This window comes from Leptosomus discolor, chromosome 4 (genome assembly GCF_034619465.1).
Source record: "Leptosomus discolor isolate bLepDis1 chromosome 4, bLepDis1.hap2, whole genome shotgun sequence".
In the NCBI taxonomy this organism is placed as follows: Eukaryota; Metazoa; Chordata; class Aves; order Leptosomiformes; family Leptosomidae; genus Leptosomus; species Leptosomus discolor.
Window position 1 is genome coordinate 40,417,738 of NC_141394.1, and position 23,620 is coordinate 40,441,357.

At 35.7% G+C, this 23,620-nt stretch overlaps 1 protein-coding gene across 1 annotated transcript in view; it reads right to left on the minus strand.

Annotated features, from left to right (window-relative positions):
• The window catches only part of TLL1 (tolloid like 1), a 139,775-nt gene that overhangs the window by 72,544 nt on the left and 43,611 nt on the right, over positions 1–23,620 (minus strand). The window contains exons 2-3 of the mRNA XM_086463938.1: positions 5,436–5,546; positions 1,802–1,882 (exon numbers count right to left, since the gene is read on the minus strand). Of these exons, the coding sequence (XP_086320064.1) occupies positions 1,802–1,882; positions 5,436–5,546 (192 nt within the window). The remainder of the gene's footprint in view (positions 1–1,801; positions 1,883–5,435; positions 5,547–23,620) is intronic.

Sequence of the window (23,620 nt, forward strand, 5' to 3'; positions counted from 1 at the left end):
ATTATTTGCAAAGTTGTGTACACAGGGAAAAAGTCAGAGAGGGTCATTTCTCCCTCCGACCTCCATCTCCTGAGCTATTAGCAGTAAATACAATTTCATCTGAAAATGCGACCTTCATTTTGATAGTAACCCTACAACACTTCAGGATGCAAATACACATTTTTCATAAACAAGTTTTTGGAATCCTATGGATAAGTATTACTCATGGCTGGAATTTCTTTACAAGACCAAAAAATGTTTACTATTTTCAGAGATATTATCACCATTCATCCCATTATAGGCAAATCTTTCCCAAATCAGCTGAAACCTACTGTAACAACAGAAGAGGATTAGGATAGTTAGAAAAGGACTTGCACACCGTAACAGGTGCTTCTTCTGAAGCAATTTATAAGTTAGTATGCACATCAGGGCAGCTGATTAAAACAGGTCACTTGAAAGGCAGTCAGCAAATCCTACTCAGTGGGGTTGAACTGCTATTCCTCATTAAAGAGTACACTTTCCCTCTGTAAGTATCCCCTGTGATACCAGTCCCACCTAAATGTTAATGGCTATGTTAGAAACAGGGAGGATGCCAGGGCAGGATCATGGTACCATATCTTGGCATAGCCTTAGAGCTGCGAGAACAGCAAAAGAAAGGGAAGAAGCTACAGCACAAGGCAGGAAGAAAGCTCTTGACATACAGGAAGAAAAGACTGTAACAACACGTAACTTAAATTATATCAGGAATGATACAGAAAATTTCAGGATTTAAAAAAACCCACTCAGGTAAAGCAAATAACTTATCCTTTTAATTATATAAGTGTGTAAATGAAAATTACACAACAGTCTACCACACAGGTAGAAACTTCAGAGAATAAGATGCAGTCATAAATACTATCATCATTAATGTTCATAATACATTATCACATCAGTGATATTATGTTTATGTGCATATGAAATATGCAGTCATCAATGAACCACATCACATGTTAATTGAATATTTTACCTTTCAAAATTCTTTTTATCACCTTTCTTTTGAACTAGAAGTAAGAAATTTATGCCAGATTGCATGCAAAACATGACAAGCATTTATGCAATACTAAAATTGTAATTCTCTTATAAAGAATGAAGATTATATACCAGAGCACATCTGCAAACGCAGTTACTGTGCTCTGGTTAATCTCATAAGATATGCAGTGATGCACTTAGACATAATGTGGTGTGATTACAATGGAGTTTCACATATTTTCCTTTTTGAGGTTGAGGTTTCATGACATTAAAGTGACATCTCCTTGCATCAAATATGGGGAGTAAACTCAACCAGTATTAATGGGGATACCACTTATATAGCCTGCTGAATTCAACTATGTTCACACTGACAAGACTATGAATAGTATAAAAATGTTTGTTCAGCGTAACACACCATAAAAGCTTCAAACATGGTATGAATCATCAGAATGCCTCAAATGAACCCCATAAAATTAGCATCTATGCAGCATAGCCTACTAGTACTGAAAAGGTATTGAATTGATGTCGGCTGAACTGGTAACTGTGAACACGGCCATAGAAAAAACTAAGGAATTTTTAATATGAGATTTAAAATTACATATTTTTAGCTTACAGATTTGATGCTGGAAATAGACCTCTAAGAAAATGCAACAAAGAGCTAATCTCTCATTACTATTCTTGTACTATTTATTTTGTAGTTTGTTTATGCCAATAGTGATACAAAAAGGCTTTAAAGTGTTAAAATACTATCACCATTAATGTTTATAATACATTATCACATCAGGCAACCTGCTAATTCAAACAGTGAAAATACCAGAGCCAAATCTTCTTATCCTGTCTATAAGCTGATAGAGGGCACCTCGTTTTTTTGACATTCCATGTTCTCCAAAGCCACCTTTAAAAAGAGGGAAAAAAAAAAGAGAAAAAAAAAAAAAGAAGAAAAGAAAAGAAAAGAAAAGTAATTTTACAACAGTTTAAAAACATGGAATCTTACACCTACAGCAAATATATAGCCTGGAGAGATTAGAAAATACCCCATAAAACCTGCAATACATCTTAAAGGAAGTTTGTCATTCCTCAATGACTCACATTCAAATTCTTCAAGTATTCTTGACAATGAAACAAAAGCACATTTTCAGCTGAAATATTTTCTAATATGCATTCCAGAATATAAGCCAACATGTCTTTGTTATTCAGACAAGTCATGACAATTACATCATCTAATTATTATTTGGAGCTTTTTTTTTCCTGGTGACCTTGACATCCTCAGAGCCCTATTGATTGACAGCTAAAAGCCTTACTCTCACAGAAATTTCCTGAATGCATGCCATAATCTTCTCATTTCAAGGGAGGGGAAAGAGAGGAAGCAAACACTCAAAGTTTCATCAGAAAAATAAACAAAACAAAACAAGAAACAACAAAATTGATAGAAACTTAATATTGCTGATTTTACCATGAAAGATTTAGTTTTCTGTGTCAGCATGCACATAGATGTCAATGCACTATAAAGGATTTGAAACATCATATGCCAGTGTATATCGCAGTAAGACTTCACAGGTATATATTTGTCTGTGTCATTTCAGCAACCAACAAGCAAGAAAAACTAATCTATTAAGTAGTTGGTTATAAAATTTGCCATGCCATTTTCAGAAAATCAACACATCTCTAGGTTTACTGCACACATTTGATGCATCTGCCCCATACTCCCTTCAAATATAATCCTTTTGTGGCTGCAAGTGCCTTTGCAAACACCTATAAACCAGAAGAAAGAACACTGATAATACTGTACTAGACAATAAATCATTCAGAATTGTTCAGAAATTTTGTGATTTTCAGAATTTTGTAGTAGGTTGTATTTTAAAATTCAACATCCGTTGTAGGACAAGAGAGTTTTCAAACTGCTTTTACAACAGCAAAAGTAAAAAGATAGAAATAAAAAGACCACTGAAACCTCCAACTGCCACTAAAATGGCCTTTCCCAGCTTTCCATAAAAACTTGCAATATATATGTGGAAATCATAGTTATTAAACTCCAACTTAATATCGTATTACAGACAAGAAAATTCCATATAAGGCAAGTGAGTTTGTGTGGCTCCCCAGTGAATAACAATGTGCCTAATTATTTAGATTACACTGTCACATATTTGCAGGCTCCCTTGAGAAAAATTTTCCAAATTTTTTAAAACATTTTAGATAGATGAGGTAATAGTTCGACACATTCCTTTTCAACAAGTTATATGGCAACTATAATATACACTACAGAGAATATAACAATTCCTTTCCTTGTATTGATCACCATTAATGTAATTGTCTCTCATGTTAACATTCGTGTTATAAAAAAGGCATATAACTACAGATTCCAAACAAGTATTAAAAAAAAAAATCCTTCAAAGCATCAACTGTCACAGACATAACAGGAAAAACAAACAAACAAACAAGCAAACAAACCATTATTCACTTAAAGAGGATACTTTTGACAGTTTGGACTCAATATATACATAACAATTTTATCAGCTTTACTGTTGTTTCTGTTTACAATGATTATACATATTGCTTGGACAAAATGACAGAGCTACACTCTGAGAAGCTCACAGATTAAGTATCTGACCCTGCAAATCCAGGCAGATAATCCTCACCAAAAGGAGTAGTCACATAACGTGAACCACAGCCTGTGAGCCTCAGGATTTTTAATTAGTAGTTGCAATGAAAAATGTGACTCCACAACTCAATCTTGACGGTTTACACCCAAGTATCTAACCTGATGTCACCTTTAGTTTGTGAAAGTCAACAACAGAAAGTGCTCAGAAATCAAGCTTGTAACTGATTGTCATTGTGTTTGTAACTAAGGTAAAATATTAATTTGTTTTCTATTTTGCAGACTTTTTACATGCCTTTTCCAGTTGCTACCTAATATCAACTAATTTCATCCAAATGCATTAGACTCAACATCCTGAAGAGGATACTGTCCACAGGAAAATATAATCCACAAATCTCAAGACAGGTAAGGAAAGACAATTAAATAATAGAATATTAAATATTATTTTTAAAAAAACAGGTTAGAAATGTATATTCTTTCTATGGCAATTAGACAAAAAATAGTACAGTTAAAAAGAAAAAAAATAGAAAAGCAAGAAGAAAAAGGAAAGTCAGCAGGCCAAAGAAATCACTTGACTGCATTCACTTTAAGGGGAAATGACTGACCTTGCTCTCTACATTTTGTCAGCAAAACTAGTGACTGAAATACCTTCAAAGCCAATTAAAACTGTTTGTTTGGGGGAAAGGCGGGCAGGGAAACCGCTGACTTGACATTTTAAAATCCAGTCTTGATCTAGAAATGATCAAAGTTGTTCCTGCCTTGAAAAAACAAATGGCTTTAAAAGAAGATAAAATAAAAATCCAAGTTATTATAAAAATAATCTAATCACAACATCTAACTAACTAGGAAGAGTAAAAATATTTTAAATATATAAATATTGAAAGGTTAAACTGAAAGCTGTTTTTTTGGTCTGAAAAATTCCTTTATGATCATTCCTCAGTATGATCCTTACTTTCACATATCGGGAATCATCATGTTAATAGCAGCTCAGTTCAGTAACGTACAGAACATGCTTAACAGAAAATAAATTATGCATTTATACATTTTCTCATAACATTTTTTCTACATATTTCCTAAGTAACCATAACCTGAAAGTTTATAAATTTTCAGCTACAAATTTACAAATCAGATCCTAAAAGCATAGATATTTTTAGACATTAGATAGACATCCATTTAGACATGGATTATGTTTTCTCTCTCACACACACACACATATATATTTACACATTAATAATATCTCTTTATGTACCTGTCCGAATATCCAACTGCCTGTGTTAACTGCAGCTTCTGGCACTAATGCACTGTATGTTAACAATAGCAAATAAACATGTACTAAAATGTCAGATAAATAGCTGCTTTTTAGACAAGGCAAATTCTAGGAAGGTTGACATGTTCTTGTGTTGCTTCTAGATCTGGGTACAGATCTGGATGGAACTGAAAAAAAGAGCAAAAGGAGGGGTTGTAATCCAAGACTCCCAGTCGTGCCTCCAGGATTCCACGTATGTTCTCCATAGGGCATTTGGGCTCTGCTATTGGGAACTTTTAGCAATGAAAGCAAAGCTTTGTACAATTTTCTTTCCCACATAACCACCTGCAGAGTGGACTTATAGTTCCTAACAGCTTCTGCTCTTCAATTCAACAAGATATCTTTAATCAGAAATGCCAGAATAAAATTAAAATTTTAGCTTTTCTCTTTCCCTAAAACAAATTTATACTTGTTGTTTAATAACCTTCTAAAGAGTAAATTAATATTACCCAAAACATTATACTGACTTTCTACATTTAAAACAGAGATTGCTTTCTATGCAGAATTAAGTAACAGGAAAAATAAAACAAGCTTGAAATATCATACCTGTGTTATGGCCAAGTCTTTCATTGGAGTGCTGCGTAAGATCAATTGTCCTGTCAATTTGAAATATTTTTAAGTCTTCATCATCTAAGGCAATATCTCCCCAAAAGACAGCTTTAAATAAAAAAGAGCTCAATTTAATTAAAGAATTTATTTTAGACAATAAAAATCAACCTGAAGACTATAATGCCATGTTACAACCCTTGGGAAAATTTATGACAAATATATATTTATATCACATATATTTGCTTACTGATCTATATTTTTTACACACAAAAAAGGAAAACTATCTAGCAAAAGACAAATAATTTGTTTCAGTATTCTCCTAAACTCTTACAATCTTTTTCATTTTTTACGCATTGCCTAAATGCAATCATTTAAATGTAATGTCAATCTATTAACAAATTTCCAGTGTGTGCTGTTTTCTGTAAGTAAATAGAATAAAGCATAAAAGACATTGAAAAATGTAACATTTGAACTATGAAGTCAAAAACATATAATACTTAGAAAATACAACCTCTACATTTTCTAACATCTTCCTGAAAACAAGAATGATTTGAAGTAATTTTTATTATGTTCCAAACACTTTCTACATTATGTTTGCCTCAGAGAATTAATACACTTATCTGTTTTCTGTTAAAGAGAGAGAGAAAAAAATATTTTTCATTTTCCTCTTGGTTTATTTGTACGCTTTCCTTATACAGTTAATCTTACTATTAGGATTCTTTCAAATATTTTGCTTTTCAAAGTGCCAGTCTCTCTTTCTTCTTTTTAACCTTTCTTTGGCTTTTTTGGTGGGTTTCTTCTTCTCTCATTTCCTGTTCGCTTTCAGGCACTCTCAGATTTTTCTATTCAACTTCTGCATAGCTAACTCATCTTCCTTAAGCTGCCATCACAACTCAATGAACCAAGATGTAGGCCCACTTGCAAGAATGCCAGATCTATAACCTTAGTCTTTCATCTCTGCCTATTTTTCCTGAGATGTCCCTGCCAACTCAAACTTATCATTAAAGCCGAACTCAACAGGCCATATCCTCAACTGCTGTGAATGAAGTCAACAGAGCATATACCAATTAACATGAGCTGAAGTGGTTGTTTATTATCTTTATCCAAATTCTTCCTTTTCCCTCTCTTCACTGCCTCTGTCAATAGCTCTATTATCTGTCCCCTCAGAGTCACAAAATCCCTGGGTTCAGTCTTGGTGTCATCTTCAAGTCTTTTCCTTCTTTCCCGCATCCAGGAAGACATCACTAACTGCTTGGTTGGTTGTTATACAGTTCCACAGCAAACTGCTTTCTTCAATTCCATACAACTAAAACGTTGTCCAAAGCGTAGCTGTTACCAAATTATTCTCTCTGATCTACTTCCATTCAAACTGATCCTAAACATTATTGTTAACTAGTATTCTTTTTCTCTGTCTGTTCTTTATATCGTGTTGTAGAGACTATCCATCAGATATTATTCTCAGCAGTTTCATGTTGCAGCAAAAGTTACCTTTTTCTTACTTATTGATGCTTACATTCTTTAGTATTTAATCAAATCCATATAAAAATATTTAAGCAAAAAGATACGTATTTCAGAATAACTCCCAGATATTACATTACTTCTTCCTACCTCCATTATTGTCTCAAATGGAAGACAACTAGGAGAAATCACATTGAAAATGCTTTTGATCTGCCTTGTAAAATACCTTAAAAAAACCCCCAAACTCCTACACAGAGTTCCAAAACGAAAATGAAACTGTTAAATTAAAAACATAACCAACATCTTATGTCTTCTCTAAATATGGATATTTCCATGTATATAATTTTTTACACAAAAATATAATGTTTCTTAGAAACCACAAGTATTTGAGACCATTTCTGAAACTCTTCAGTCACTTCTAACACATTTCTGAACACTCTCCTTCCAAGGGTCACTCTTTCCTTATGTTCACATTGGGCATATTGGGGACATCTTTCCTCTGGTTACCCTGCTCTCACCAGTGATGTTTTTTACCACCAGGTCAAGAGACAGAGCTAGTGGCAGCTCTAGATGGGTTTTTTCCCCCTTAAGATTCTAGGAAAAAGATCTCAAATTGTCAGGGTTTTGAACAGTGAGAGGAGAAAGTCAGTAGTCTCTAGAGATTTCTCTTGGATGTCATTCATAAAAAGGGCCACTGTATATAGCACAATGAAAGACTGCAAACATTAATAAACAGAACAGAAAATGGGAAGAGGAAGAAACTATTAAGATTTCAGTCTAAAAAGACATGATGTGCCCCAGCAGAGGTCACACAGGTTGTCCACACATGGCTCAGGGAAGTGCTAAATCTTAATATCAAGTCCATTTTTCCTTCCTGATAATATTGAGAGTTAACACATGGAATTAACACTAGATCACGCAAAAAGTCACTCACTGATAGAAATGAATTAGCAGAAATCACTTTGCTTTGGGTGTGTAATACTGATGTCTAAATATGAAAACCCAAGGCAAATCAAACTTCAGAAAAATAATAAAGTAGAAAAAAAATTTGTGGAAAATATCCTCTCTAGTCTTGATGATGCATTTTTATCACTTCACTGTGATAACATTCACTTTGCCATGAAAATACAAATAGCAGACTAAACCCTGCAAATTTGTCTGACATAAATGAATTAAATTTGTGTGCATATATATGAAACATACCTCAGTGTTCAGGCAAGATATAGTAACTTTGTCTATTGGCTTAGAAAGGAAAGCAAAGCTATGCTATTTTTGTCAAACATCTGGCCTGCTAGCTAGTTTTTGATTAGCAACCAAGCACAAGGTTAAGTTTAACGATAATATAACCATGGTAATACAACAATGAGTACTGATGCAAGTTTCATGTAATTGTAACCAAGTAATCTTTGTGACCAATAGGAGCTAGGTTCTCTAATGTATTAACTACATTTGAGTTAACACTGAAGAAAGAAATATGTATGACTGTTTAAAGGATAATGGAAAGTTTGGAGCTTTCTTCAGGCCACTCATTTTTTGATGTAAAGCAATTCTGTTTTGCAGAAGAAAACAAACATGTAAAAGACAAACATGATGAAAGGCAGAAACTTTGATAGAATTAACTCATTTGACTTTAGCAACCATTTTATAATTTCCACTTTACTTTTACTGAAATAAACCTGTGATTTTCTGAATTAATTTCAGTGTAACAGAGAAGATATATACCTAGCAAAAGAAACAACGGTTAACCGGATGTTATTTAATTTCAGTAAGTCCAAACAATCAGCAACTGAGACAAAAAGGGAGCTGATAACTGCTTTTTAAAAAATACACCTTTTTTCCAATAAAAGGTCTGCACTGAGTATAAATTCTAATTCCCTTCAAAGCCCGAAGCACAACCCCTGAATTATCAGAAAAAATAAAAAATAAAACCAGGTATCTCTCACAACTCTTAAAAGTATCCTTTAATTTTTTGGAATGCTGTGTAAGTGTCAGAATACTTTGTAACCAGAGAAGACTGTATTTTTATCTCCTGCCTTAAAATTTTTATGGCCTGAAACTATCTGAAGAAGTCACTCTGTATACTTCATCATGTCACACCCCAATCTTAACCCTACAGAAAGCAAGCAGAGGATAGTTTGGGAATGCAAGGCATGATGTTAAAGACTTTGCTAAGAGCATCATGGGATTAAGAGCTTTATTAGCTCCTTCTAAGGAACTTCTGACATAATTGACCTGTTCAGCTCTGCACCTCCCTCATTTTTCACAGATATTTAATTCATAAATTTCATCCAGAAAATTAACAAGAATCTGATATCCAATTCACTTAACACTAAAAAAAAAAAAAAATTGAAACAAAAGGATGGAAGAACTTTCAAAATTATCCAAACAGAACTTAATGTACCTCTACTTATTTCAGGTTGCTTCATATCATCTCCTATCCTATCTATCTGTTCAGTGATCAGGAAAACTTGATGTCTATAGACAGCTTTTTCATTTAATTTGAAAATGCAAGATTGATAATAAACTTAGGAAAAATCTGCAAAAAATCTGAGACAGCAGTAATCAGAGGAAAAGAATTTCAAATATCTTTTATTATATATAGGTTCTTAACAAAAAAGAAAAGATGATCTTTTCATGCAATACTTGATAAAGAGATGTATACCCTGCTATACCAAATTTCATGCAAATTTGGTTTTATTGGGGGGGCAGGTTTATGTTTTATACAGCTGCTACATTATGCATTTACACAAATCCAACAAAGACAATACATGCATCAGTTTCAGAAAGATGGATACAAACTGATTACATAGTTAAAGTAAGTTTTTCTGTAACAGTGGAGGAGGATTTATGTGGAGCTGTTAAAACAGAAAATACTCTTCACCAGCAGATGCAGTTGTGCTTTCACATAACTCAAAGTTCTCAGCCAAACATCACTTTGGTCTGATTTTATTAAAAGACAAAACACTGCCATGTAAAGCAGCTAAGTTTGCTACATGTAAACAATCAGCTCACAAGCACGAAAACAAGAAAATAAGTATGTTGTAAAAGGTATCTGCCATCCAGGGAAACACACCTTAAAACTACCACACAAGTAATATAATTGGAAAGGAAAGATGAAATTATCTATAAAATACAGATCAAGCACAGGAACTACAGCTACATTCTACTACTTAAAACTGAAACTATTATTTTATCATAAGTAATTAAGATTCATCTGCAAAGCTCTGTTTTCTAATCTACTCTCTTCCAACAGGACCATCACAGCATTCTAAAGGAATAAAATATGGTATTAAGGATAGGAAACAAAAAAAAAAAATAAAAAACATTTTTAAAACAGAGGTGAAAACTATTTTAAGTATACAGATGTACACACATGATATGAATCAATTAGCATGCGCAGTTAGGACAAAAAAGGCTGTGATGACTTTCTAGAAGATGGTCGGAAGTCCAGGGAACAAGAAAGAAATCCTGTGGTTAAATCCATGGGGCTGTGATATGCAGTGGCATCGCTAATTCTGGGATTCGAGGTATCAATTAGCATGTAAGTCTGCAAAATACATAGAGGAGTATATTCCTTAGAATTGCAGTAACAAAATTATCTACATCCAGCTTCCTTCACTACTTGTCCTACAATTAATTTTTAAAACTCAAATCATAGATGGACATTTTTAAATAAAATATATTCCTGACATATTTAAATAAAATATATTCCTGACATATTTAAATAAAATATATTCCTGACAGTATTCATACTGATATTAGTAACCAAGTACGAAATGCACCTAACTAAAAACTGCTAGTGCTTGCCCCGGCAGCCCAGAATCGTAGCAGCAGAAAACCAGCTCTACCTTGGGGTTAGTCAGGAGCACCCAGCTACCAAGGACAGCTCTAAGAGACCGACCCCATCAGAGACCACTGTGATCCAGAAACCATTTTCATAATATGACTTGTTCTGATGACTGTGCAGGCTATAAAAATGTTCAACGCAGGTACAACTTTCCCACATTTGGAAAGCTTATGAAAATAAGATTAGAGAAATTCTTTCACAGACTTTCTCAAACTGAGATGTAAACTGTGACCAGACACACAGGTATTCTCTTGAGGAGAATTGTGACAGGGAGATCATTCCTGTACTGAGAAGACACCAATCAAAGGATGAAGGTAACATTAGTATTTTAAAAGCAAAGCCTTAGATTTTGGTATGCTACTGCGAGTGGAAAGCACAGGAAGTTTATGCTTCATTCCCTTCATAGAAGCTGCCAAGCATGGACAACAAAAATATTAGAGTTAACTGCAAGGTAAAACTGAAATCTGAAGAGCTCCTTTAAGGTCCTTCAATGGGAGATGGGACACATAGCACTTTTCAAAGTCTGATGAGTAATTCATGCAGCAAAAGTTGCCAAAAAGTGTGTTGGCCCAGGTTCAGGGTAGATATTCATCTAAACCCACATGTGCAGTGGTTCCAATTAGCAGCTTCTATAGCTGAGTCATTGAGTACTTCCCTGTAACAACACAGCCATGTGCATTATAGCCTATCTTGGTGAGTCATTTTGTTCCATACAACTCATTCATGGCTTACGTAACTGCCTCTAACTCTGAATAGAAAAAGGAAAATTTAGAGCTAAATAAGTAAAACCAATTTCACCTCATTACAAGGAAGACAACATACGCCACTACAATTAACCTGGTTTTATATTCTTACTGTCTTCAAATCAGTTCAGTCTTTCCAAGATTTTCAGGTGCAATACACTTTTCTTCAAAATCATTAAAAGATGAGAACAAGACAGGGCAAATAAACAGCAAAAGATCTTACGTGCAACTACAAGCATAAGACTGCATGCCATACCCTGAACTGTTTCTGTCATTGTTCATCATGAATGTACCTTCAGCCATAACTGTGTAATAAATTTCTGTGTTACTATACAGAGCTCACAGAGCTGTCAAAAGAAATTTATGAATTGAAAATGAAGTTAATTTAATCAAGTGTTTGATAATTATCCAAATCAGTTTGACTTTTTATTGAACAAAAGTATGACAGTAAAAAAAAAGTTAAATAAAACTTTAACAACATTAAATAGAAGACCAAGGCAGCCTGTTCACCCAGCCACACCAAAACAAGAAATTAGCTATTAATTTCACCATGCAACATTTTCAAATCTGCACATGACTATGAGCAAGTGTTAGTGAAACCTCTTGGTCTACTTGAAAAAGCTGACATAGACACAGCTGAAAAGGGATGTAACACCTCTAACTAGCTCCTTCCATGTTCCTACTTAGTGTAGAAGTAAATTATGTAAAATAGCAAGCTCATCAACACTCATACCAATTCTATTTTTCAAGATTCTTGCTTCAAACTCCTAACCAGAAAGCCACAATTTTCCCTAAAGAATGTATCATTTCCACTTCTATTAGAAAAGAAAATAATGATGGCAGAATACTTTAAACATTTCCAGATTGTTAGAAATACAGTTTGAAAATCAGAAAAAAGAAAACTGATTAGAAATATCAGTTGGAAATACATTCCTCCATTCTTTTGTATGCGGCATCTCTTGACAACAGCTTGCATACATAAAGTTATCCTGTAATCAGTTAGCTTGTGTATGGCAGTGATGTAGCATTACAAGCACAATTTTAAATGCAATTTACCCAAATCTTCAATAACACAATTTCTCTGTTGACATAATTACCTGCAACTCACCATTGTTTCATGTCACCCACTCTTAGAGACTTTCCCTATGTTCCCTGCACACAATGCTTTTAGCTTCCTTCCTTGTTTTCATCACATGTTCACATTTATAGGTAGGGTGCAGGCAAGGCATCATCCCTGCTGGGGCCAAGTTATACTTGTGGAGCCCCATCTGTGGTACGTAGCATTGCACTGCAGCTCCTTCACACCAGTCTCCAAACTTTGCAGGAAGTTATTACCAAACTGACCCAGACAGGACAGAAGAACAACAGGTATGACCTGACTGTGGACACAAAAAATAGCTGTAGAGCCAAAGGCAAGAGAAGAGAAATAATTGCTGGAGAGGCATCCCCCATCCTATAGAGCCAGCTGGTTCCAGACATCCCTCCCAGGCACACAGCAATCAGACTGCAGCACAGATGGGCTACGGGTTAAGTAGCATGCAGCACTGGGGCATGTTCCAAGATTTTCAAAGCAGAATGCATCTCCAAGACAAAGCAATACTCTCAAGGAAAATGGAGTATTTGCAACACACTTTACCAGGGTAAAATCTTCACTTGCCAAAAGAGATGCTTGTAGAACTTGATCTTGGTGAAAAGGTATAGTAATTTGCTAGAGATGTTTCCCCATGACACAGCATAAATCTTGATTTACAGATGTCCATTTCCTCTGAGCTAACTACATTTTTTACTTTGTTCTTAATTTGAAAGTAATAACTTTGCCAATTCTGTTTTTTTCTGTTTCCTTTTTCGAGGGGCAGTTTTCATATTCCTTTAAAATTAGTACAAAACAAACAAAAAGATCTTCAAGAAACCAAAGACTACTATGACAGAAGCTGCAATCTTAGGTAAAAGCACAGGCTTCGCTCCTAAACTTACTGAACGGTATTTTGAGGACAGGTTCTTTAACAATGCAACAGCTCCTCCGTGCAATATTTGGTTCTTGGTTAAATTGTTCAACCTGGCAAGCTTCCTGACTTTCAGCAGCTATCTTCTTTTTCTACCTAAGATCATCATCACCACCACATACACACTCTGTAACAAGTAAAACCTATTCCTTATGTAATGGGTTAACCAATGAACCAAATGCAGAGGACACTGGTGAGCAAATAGTAGAGGTTTTTGCACACTATGTTGGCAAAGCAAGCAGCTACCCTAAGAACTTTTTCATCACTGATCACTGCCTGAGGCCAGATATTGGCAAAACAAACCTACAGAGAAATACTCTGAGAGAGAATCATTTACCCATCCTGCTATTAACTTTTTTTTAATTATTATTTTCTACTATTTCTAGTTTTTAGACTGCAGAGTGTCAAAATTTTAAAAAAAATTGGAAATGTGAACTGCTCTTAAGAGCAGCTGTCAAAAACTTTGAAAGCAAAGCCACACCAAGAAACCAGTGGCTCTCAGAAAGATCAATGATTGCCAAAAATATAGGGCAATCACTGCTATTTTTTCTTACAATAAATGCTAACTTTCTTCATATGAAGCTGCATGCAAGAGGACCATCATTTCCTGGGTCTGTCACTCCTTCTGCCACTGTGATAACAGAAGCAGTGAGGGAAATATTTCCCCTGCTTCCTGGGAAGGGTGCGTGTCACCCCTAGCAGAAGTCACTGCCCCAGTATTTGGTGACCTTCCATTTAGCACTAACAGACTGCAGTTTCTGGCATTGGAAAAGAGGGCTGACAGGTCATGGGGGTATTTTGCTGTCCCTCGTCACCTGCAAATGCTGACTTCTGCTATAGCTAGCTTTAAGAATACTAGAAAAATACACAGGGGTGGTGGTGGTGGAATTCAGGTCTATAATATCACAACAGTCATAATTACCCCAGTTAGCCCTGTATGAACACTACGATGCTGTAATAGTCATCTTCATCTTACTTTGAAACTCTATTATCCTGTGAATAGCCTTAGGGTCAAGATCTGCAAAGTTAATTATATGGTTAAGCATAGGCTCCATGAGGCAAAATTATCACTCTTAAAGTGAAAACTTTTTAAAAATAAAGAAAATAGATAAATATATAAAAACTAGAAAGAGTTTAAAATTAAGAATAGAAATTAAGAACAGAATTGAATTAATTCTATTCCTTAAGGAATGGGAAAATGGATAACTTTAAGCTGCATATAGAAAAACAGAGAAAATCCCCTGTTGGAAACAAAGCTGTCTGTCTGAGCACACCACCTACACGGAACAGCTGTTAGGGCTGAGATAGACACACGCAGCTGCTACAATGCCTCCTCAAAGATGCAAGCCTCAGACATTTTCATTTGAACACCAAGAAAACAGAATAGCACCACCAAATCAAGTGAATTACCAAGCTAACTGATAATGAATGGCACAAGTCAAAGGATTAAACAAACTATTTTATTCTTTGACATTACACCCATATTACTCAACTGTATCTACTTTGTACAGAATTTTGTATAACACAGCTGAATTCTTACAGCATTTTGTTTTCCTCATACTGTCTAAACTTCAGGTCAAAATAGCTTATCTAGGTTCACAAAATAAATTACATTTATAAGTGAAGTACCATACCTTTTATAACTTTTTCCACATGATTAACAGTCATTTTTTGCTCAGAGCAGACAGCTATTTTTAAATTAAAATAATACTTTCATCCTCATGAAACAAGTGTGCATCACTTGAGCACAGTACTAGTTTCTTTTTCCCAGAAACTGAATTCAATCAGTTCAGCGTGGCTATTAAAGGAAAAATCATTTTCTTGTTTTACTTGGCAGTTTTGAAATATTACTTTCCTTCTAACCAGGAGGCAAAAAAAAAAGGAGCTAGAAGATTACACGTATAGATTCGCCCACTTGAATGCATATGTGGGCAGGGGAAGTGTTACTGTGTAGTATTCTCTGTTGAAAACATAAACCAGTTTCTAGTTGGATGACTTTGGTGCTTCAATCTTGAAGCCTCAGAAGAGAAGGAAGATAACACCACTGTCTGAATATAGGAAACTGCAGCACAATTACCAAACAAACCACCAGACGCTGGAAATAAAGTTCATTCTCTTTCTTAGAGATTTGCAGCTTTTGTGGTCTTCAGCCCAATGCATATTAGTGTAACTTGGGAGGAGCAAGTGGGATTTCAATGCTACTAGTAAAGCCCACTTAAGCAAAAAAATCATGCAACCCAGTGAAGGCAGAGGCACTTTACCGGCTAGGTAGCTGCAAACTAAAAACTTTCAAGGAGTTTGGAGTTCGGCATCTGCACACTCACCAGTCAGCAATCACAGAAACTTTCACCACTGTTATACAAAAAGGGTACCAGGGGAACAAACCAACACCATGTGGAAGTTGTGAGATACACATTCTTGAGCAAAGACCATCAGGACTACAAATCCAGTCCGTGCTTCCTCTCCCATCACTAAAAAGAGGCACACAGATTCAAGCAACAGAGGTTGAATGAAGCAAGGAAATCAAATCAAACAAAGTATAATGGAAGACAGCTACAAAGCAGAGAAAAGGAGGTGAAAGAATGTGGCTACTAGGAAAACCATTACCATGCAGAAGGCAAACAGCTACAAAGTATTTAATTTTAGCCACCTACAATTAATTTTCTTTTTTTGAGTGAGAGAAAAAAAATTTTTAGTGAGGTGGATGATCTGGAAAGACCAAGATAATTTCAGGACTTTACCTAAATGTTTGTATTCCAACCCAATGATTCTATGATTCTATTTCAGAGGATAGAGGCAAAATCCTTTATAAGCTTTTCCATTTTCCAGACCTTAAAACAAAAAGAAGCAGCAAAGTTCCAACCCATTCAGTGGAACAGAGATATTATTGAATAGTAAAAATTTCAGAGAGTAAAATCCTTTTCAAGGACGAAGAACAAAAACACTAAACCACTCAAAATTCACCTGAGGGTGTGGGGCAAACCAGTTTTGTTCACAACTTCAATTTAACATCCTAGCCTTTCAGTGACAGAGTAAGTTACAGGGACAAAAATCACTGCTTCTTATAAGCTGATGGAATAGATTTTTATACACATTACAGGAGAAGGAGTATGTTAGATGAGTGGTTCCCAGGTCTTGAGCCTTCACAAGCATGCTTTCCTGGGGTTTTGTTGCTTCCCAAGACACTCGGCCAAGTCAGGTATGAATGGTGCCCCTGAGGTGCCCTGGTGCAAGGACTGGAGGGACTGAGCTGAGCACAAGGATGGCTGGAGCCAGTAGAGCACATGCATTGCACAGCAGCCTTGAGGAGGAAGCAGCAGTAGCTGCCTAGGGATTTGGAGGGCAACCCAGAAGAAGCCTAATTTACCAAAAAGAAAAAAATAAATTGGGAGTTACCATTTAGCTAAGATATTTCACTTTGAAAATACCAGTCTTCAAGAAATTTCACAACCATAATGTCTTTCCTGTAGTGCTATAGGTTGTTACTATCGAGTAAAAGAGGATAAGGAACTCTGTAACAAATAACTCCCTTACTAATTTTGTTTCACTATGACGATAAGAGGCCACATAGTTATACACAGAATCACAGGATAGTGGGGGCTGGAATGAACCTCTGGAGATCATCTAGTCCAACCCCTCTGTTAAAGCAGGTTCACCTGCAGCAGGTTGCACAGGATCACATCCAGGTGGGTTTTGAATATCTCCAGGGAAGGAGACTCCACAGACTCCCTGGGCAGCCTGTTCCAGTGCTTTGCCACCCTCAGAGTAAAGAATTTTTTCCTCATATTCAGGTAGAACTTCCTGTGCTCATTTGTATCCATTGCCCCTTGTCCTGTCATTAGGCACCACTGAAAAAAGCCTGGCTCCATCCTCTTGACACCCACCCTTTAGATATTTATAAGTGTTGATAAGGTCCCCTCTTAGTCTTCTCCTCTCCAGGCTGAAGAGCCCCAGGTCTCTCAGCCTTTCCTCACAAGAGAGATGCTCCAGTCCCTTCATCATCTTCCTAGTCCTCCACTGGACTCTCTCCAGTAGTTCCCTGTCTCAAACTGGGGAGCCCAGAACTGGACACAGGACTCCAGATGTGGCCTCATCAGGGCAGAGTAGAGGGGGAGGAGAACCTCCCATGACCTGCTGGCCGCACTCTTCTTAATGCACCCCAGGATACCATTGGTCTTCTTGGCCACAAGGGCACATGGCTCGCTCATGGCTAACTTGCTGTTCACTAGGACAGTAACACTTTCTTTAAAACTTGGCATTAGAATATAATAAACACGTCACATTAACGTTATAGTGTAGCAGCACTGATCTATGTGGAAATCCTCTGCTTCTGTACCTTTTCCTCATCTTCAGGAAATTAAAAAAAAATTATTTCATTTTTTCACAGACATAAAATCCCAAGTCGGCTAAAGTAGTACCTCTAAAACAGAAAATCCCTGAATAATCATTAAATGCAACCAAAGATTTATACAGAAAGCCAAATGGCACAGAAAGTAAAGTGCATATCTGAGGGATTATCTGGCATTCAGGATCAAGGTTCTCATTATACCACATGAAATAAATGCTTCTCCATTTGCACAGTCTTAAATTTAAATATGGAGAACTATTAAAATGTATATAAATAAACTCTTATTTAGGCTTCAGAAGTGATTTCCATTATCAGTTGCAGCTTCCTGTTTCGGTCATTTTTGTCATGAACCTCAATTAAGTCACTCCATCTCAGCTTTTTAGCACATCATTCTGCGACCTGGCTCTGTTGAAGAGACAAGGAAAGGGACTAAACAGCTCTTAATGCTGCTTTTTTTTTTTTTTGGCAGTGATCCTGTGCTTAGTACAGCAAGTTCTGGGTGTTGGACCCTCAGAATATAGAGAATTATATTTCTGTCCACATTTTCAATAGATGTCTTCTACCACATTACAGGGGTACAAATTCTAGTAAGTATAGCTAAAAAGTTGAAGCATGATTGTTTTACTCTGTATCATCCAGTCTGCATCATGGTTTAAAATAGAAATTATGAGTCCCATTTGTCATAACTGTTTTGCTTGCTTGTTGCTGAATACTGATTTTTTTTTTTTTTCCCAGCATTTGTAGTTTCAGGGGTTGAGGGTTTTTTTTTTTTCCCATGGAGGCTCTGCACAGCTGCTGATTATTTTTTGGACACAGCAAGTAAAACAGAAACTGAAAAAATATCCTCAGAGTTAGTAAGACAACAGTAAATGTACAGTGGAAAATCATTGATGTTACCTAATGCCTAAGATCGAGCTATTAGTTAGAATTTAATGCTCCATACATCTGAATCATACATAATTTAATATTCAGAGCTATTTTAGCCATGATAGTACTTGATAGAGAATTTATACAATCATGCTAATATTTTGCCTGGATATAATGAAACCTCATTTCAGTTTTGCATTTGTTTCCTCTTGAAAAACACTATTCAGCACAACTGCTGAAAGCTTTTTTAAATCCTTGTTTTTAACCAGTAAAGAGTATTAGACTTTTGCAAGTATTCTGTTGCAAGCCAGCAGAATCTCTGCCCTGTTCTGAAGAGAATTATTCATATTGCACACAGTCCAAACTTACTCACTTCCTAGGTTTTGGCACTGTTGGTAATTCAAGTATCATCAAGAGAACTTAAGCGGGGGAGTAGGGGAGAGGGCAATATAAAAAAAAAATACACCGTTTCAACTTTCTCCTGTCCCTACAGTTTCTTTGCAAGACTGCCTTTATCCCCAGACTTGTGAAGCTGCAACCACTATTGCCACCCCCAAGGTGCCGCAAAAATGATTAAGTTAAATTGTGCATACTTACAGTCATATTTTACATAAGGACTTAGAGTTTGCTACTTGTCACAACAGATTATCACACTAATGTACCAAAAGCAAATTAAGAAAAAAGCAATCCAGTATCAAAAACCACCTGAGTCCCACGGTTTTTATTACAGACAATCTTGTGGTGTAAAATGGTAGCTATGTAAAAGTTCAAGAATTTCACAAATCTTAAAAGAAAGCAAATAGTTATACCTTGGTTAAGCTTCCCATCTCCAGAAAGTCAGTCTCATGCTGATCCTCATTTTATAAGGCATTTTAGTTTGTAATTCAAACAGAAACACTAAAGGGCCAATCCAAATAACAGACTTTTCTTTTCTTCTTTTCTTGCCTTTATTTCAGCTCCTTACGTACTGCTTGCTACCAGATTTCTTAAACTGCTTTATAACAGCAGCCCATACATTAGCAGGAACAGCGTATCATGGTCCATTTGCCATCCCACTTGCAGACATCACTTCTCCCATTGCAGCTGCCACAGTCTTAATTACAGCTGCTGTTTGTGTGAACACAGAGAAGATAGATACTAAGTGTTTAATGCTTTTTAATGTCTTTGAGTTTTAATTAATAAAGACATTACTGCCTAAATTAGTCTCAGAGTATTTTTAGATGTCTTTTAATACAATTCAGCAGCTGGAACAAAGGATGAGAGCCAAACATGATGTTTCTAGCCAGCTCACCCTGGGCTAACATGGTCTGCTGGCTATAAGGGGTGTGTCTTTTGAAAGCAACACAGTGGTGGCCTCAAATAACCTCATAATACATCTCTGGAAATAGGAATTACACAAGACACCGCAAATACTAAGCTTCCTTCAAGCTCAGAGAAAATACAAATATTTAATAAAGCTAACATTCAGAACAAATATGCCAAATTAAATATTACCCTTTTCAGAGGACTGCTATTCAGCCTGTGGCATTTAGGGTCCAATATTTCAAAATTACCTGACTATTAATATTTTAGGAAACAGAAAATTTTAATAGATTCCGTAACTTGTAGATGGTCTTTATTTTTTCTTTATTCTTTTATGCTTTCACAGCGAACTATACCTAAATAGACATGAATATGTAGAAAACACAGGAAAAGCAGTTGACCAAGTAAAACTTGGGCACTCAGAGAACATGTTGCTATACCACTTACCCCTTGAGTAGATCGTAAGTATTATTACTGTGTCTATAAAACATTGTCTCCAGGACAATGGCCAAATGAAAAATCCTATATTATCAAAGGTATACCTCTAAATATTTGAGAGACTTCTGCTCTACATGGGGGAGGAAAAAAAACAACAAACATACAAAACATACTTTTTCTTCTACCCACTATCTCTTGTCATATGAATCCTAGTCTGTAAATCACAATCCCAAACATCCACATTTCTCATGTAAAAATTGTGGCAGTACACTTATTTATTTTAAGTGTTTCTGTGAGTTAACACAAGAGTAATTGAAAATAGAATTCCTAGTAAAGGACAAAATGGAGGGGCTTGCTTATCCAGTGGTCTGAAGTAATGCTGTTTAAGCTACCCAACTCATTGGTCTTTGAATATGAGAGTGCTCAACTAATACAGTGTATTCTGGGACAGATAAGAGTTCAAATGAATGACTTTGGGCCACTCCCAATGTTTGGAAAGGAATGCCAGTCATCTAAACTTTGAATTTTCTGTTCACAACTAAAATATCCACAGATTGTCATTTTATAGAAATTTATCTGTTTGAAGCTCTTCTAGGAAGGATTATAAAATAATATTTCAGATTGTGGATTGCTGGCATGAATACTACTTTAGGTATTCAATAGATGTGATATTACAGTCCTACTGGTAAAAGTGAGTTCCTTTTAGTTATAAGTTATTCCCCAAGAACATGACTCCCAAAAAGAAAATAATTTAATCATAACATTACCATTACTGGTATAAATACATCTAAATGGCGAATTCATTCAAATGCCATATTAAAACTAATCTGTAAAAGTGTCAATTAGAAGCATCTTCACAGATATGAAAATCACTAACATTTGTGGTTTATAAATTAATCTTGCACTTGTCTAGTTTGAAAGTACTTTTTTTTTTTTTCTATCCCTGAAGAGGAAAAAAGCCCAATATTTTGAAGGTATTCAGCTTTTTAATACAATCAGTAGAAAAAGATTAGCAGAATCTTTTATAAATTTCATACTCATTTTCAACTGCAGAACTGACACATTAATCTTAGAACTAACACGTTAATCTTAGAACTAACAAATAGCTAAAGAGGTAGAAGGCAGACTAGTGATAGACATAAAACTGTCATGTAATCTACAAGACATAACATGAAAGAAAAACAAAAAGAAAATCCCGTACTTAAGATTCTTATGCTTTTTTTCACGGCAGACAATAGGAAGAAACTTAGCTCTAGATTGCGAATACACCAGAAAACCTTATTTGTGGCAACCTAAAAACTCTTTTAATTTTGATCAATGTCTTAGAAATTCATGAATGCACAAGGGACACTTCAGAGAGCAGTAAATGACCTAACCCAAAGTTTGAGAACAGAAGACAACTTCATGTGCTAAAATGACTTCATTTGTTTTCATAAAACATGGGAGGAACATCTGGCAGGACAGGAAAGGATTCTGGAGCTTTTTAAGGCATCAGAGCTGAAGTTAGTGGGAGGGATTTGGGGGCTGGATTTTTTTCTGATTGCTTGTTCAGCTTTGGCAAAGGGGTACCTCACATTTCTGGAACTTAAAGAAAATGGGCTAGAACTTTAGAGTCCAAAACTGGATGGAAAGGATTGCAAAGTTCCTACAAATCTTGAGAAAGTATAGTCGATTAAAGATCTGTGGAGTGTGGATTTTAAGAGATTAGAACAAAAACCTGCAAAAGAAGCATCAGTGTTGTACCACCTACAACAACTCCATCCATTTGAAAGAAAACATCAAAAAGCTTCTGAGTCACTAAAACCAATACTTCTATTCCCAGTCCTATGCCTGAGTGACTGGACTGATCCAATTTATTTGTGACAAATTGTGGTGACTCAAAGGTTATTTATTGGATTTGCACTTAAAAAAATTCTCTTGATAAAACGAGACAAACATCTCAGGGAAATAGTGTACTTGGCTAACTCTGCAGGGATACTTTCAGTACTAACAAAAATCCTTAAAAGAAAAATGCACCTGCCATTGCTCTCATTCAACAGGCTATACTGAACAAAGAGTAGTGCTAACTATTGGTTAACTAATGGTGATAACCAGCCCATACTCTGTCTCCCAGGACCCAGCACAAAGATACACTGCGTTGCACAGCATCTCACACGTCACCTGTCAGAGAGCTGCCCCAGGGGATTTCTCAGGTGGGGTTGCCCTACAAAGAGCACCCCTAGTCTCAGCAAAGCTTCATGTGCAAGCATGAAAACATTGATATGCTAGACTATTGTCACTAGATCAACAAACATGTTTTCTTCAAGTACGGGATCGAATGTTGTTAGTTCCAGCATGTGAGCATGAAAATAACATTTCTTCCTAACGATTATAGTTTTCCATTCAGTAAACGGATTTTTCCTGTTCTCTATGTTTCAAAAACAGAAGTAAAACTAAAGTCACTGTTTTCAGTTAATTTATCTTATTGGGGTTCCCTTTAATTTAACTCTCAAAGCATAAATACTGAGTGGGTGAAAGTAGAAATTATAAAATATGATAACATAACTTATGGACGAATATACCTGTAACTTTTTTCATGTTAGTTTCCAGTTTCTCTGTCCAAGAAGACTGTACAGCAAGATACAGACAGCTATAGTCTAAAATAACTAACAAAGTAATGAAGATAAGTGGATTCTTAAAGAAAGGCATCATGACAGCAGGAGTTAACTTTTCAGACAGACTTTACACTGAGAGATAAAAACAATTACTTTAAGACTTTTAAATGTCTAGGTTAATGTAAGATTCATCAACTGACTTTGTCTTTAATTTGGCAGCTATGTCACACTTCCGTATCAGAAACTGTTTCTTCCATACACAATTGAAGCAATTATCTCCATATTACGAACATCAGACAAAATCAGTCACGTTAAATTGATTAAAATGGTCTTTTGACAAAAGAAGGCATAATTAAGTACAAAGAATTATCATTCAGCTGCGCCTTTTTTCTTGCAAGAATTATGTCTTAGCTTAAAGCTACAGAACTATTTTTCAACTAGAAGAATATGCAGAAACATTTATGAAAAGTCAGCAAATGACATGGGGCTACTGTACAGGCATGCAATCAAAAAGACAGATCATAAATGCAGAGCGACCTGCACTTCTTGCTAAACTGAATCCACAACATTCCAAAACAAGTT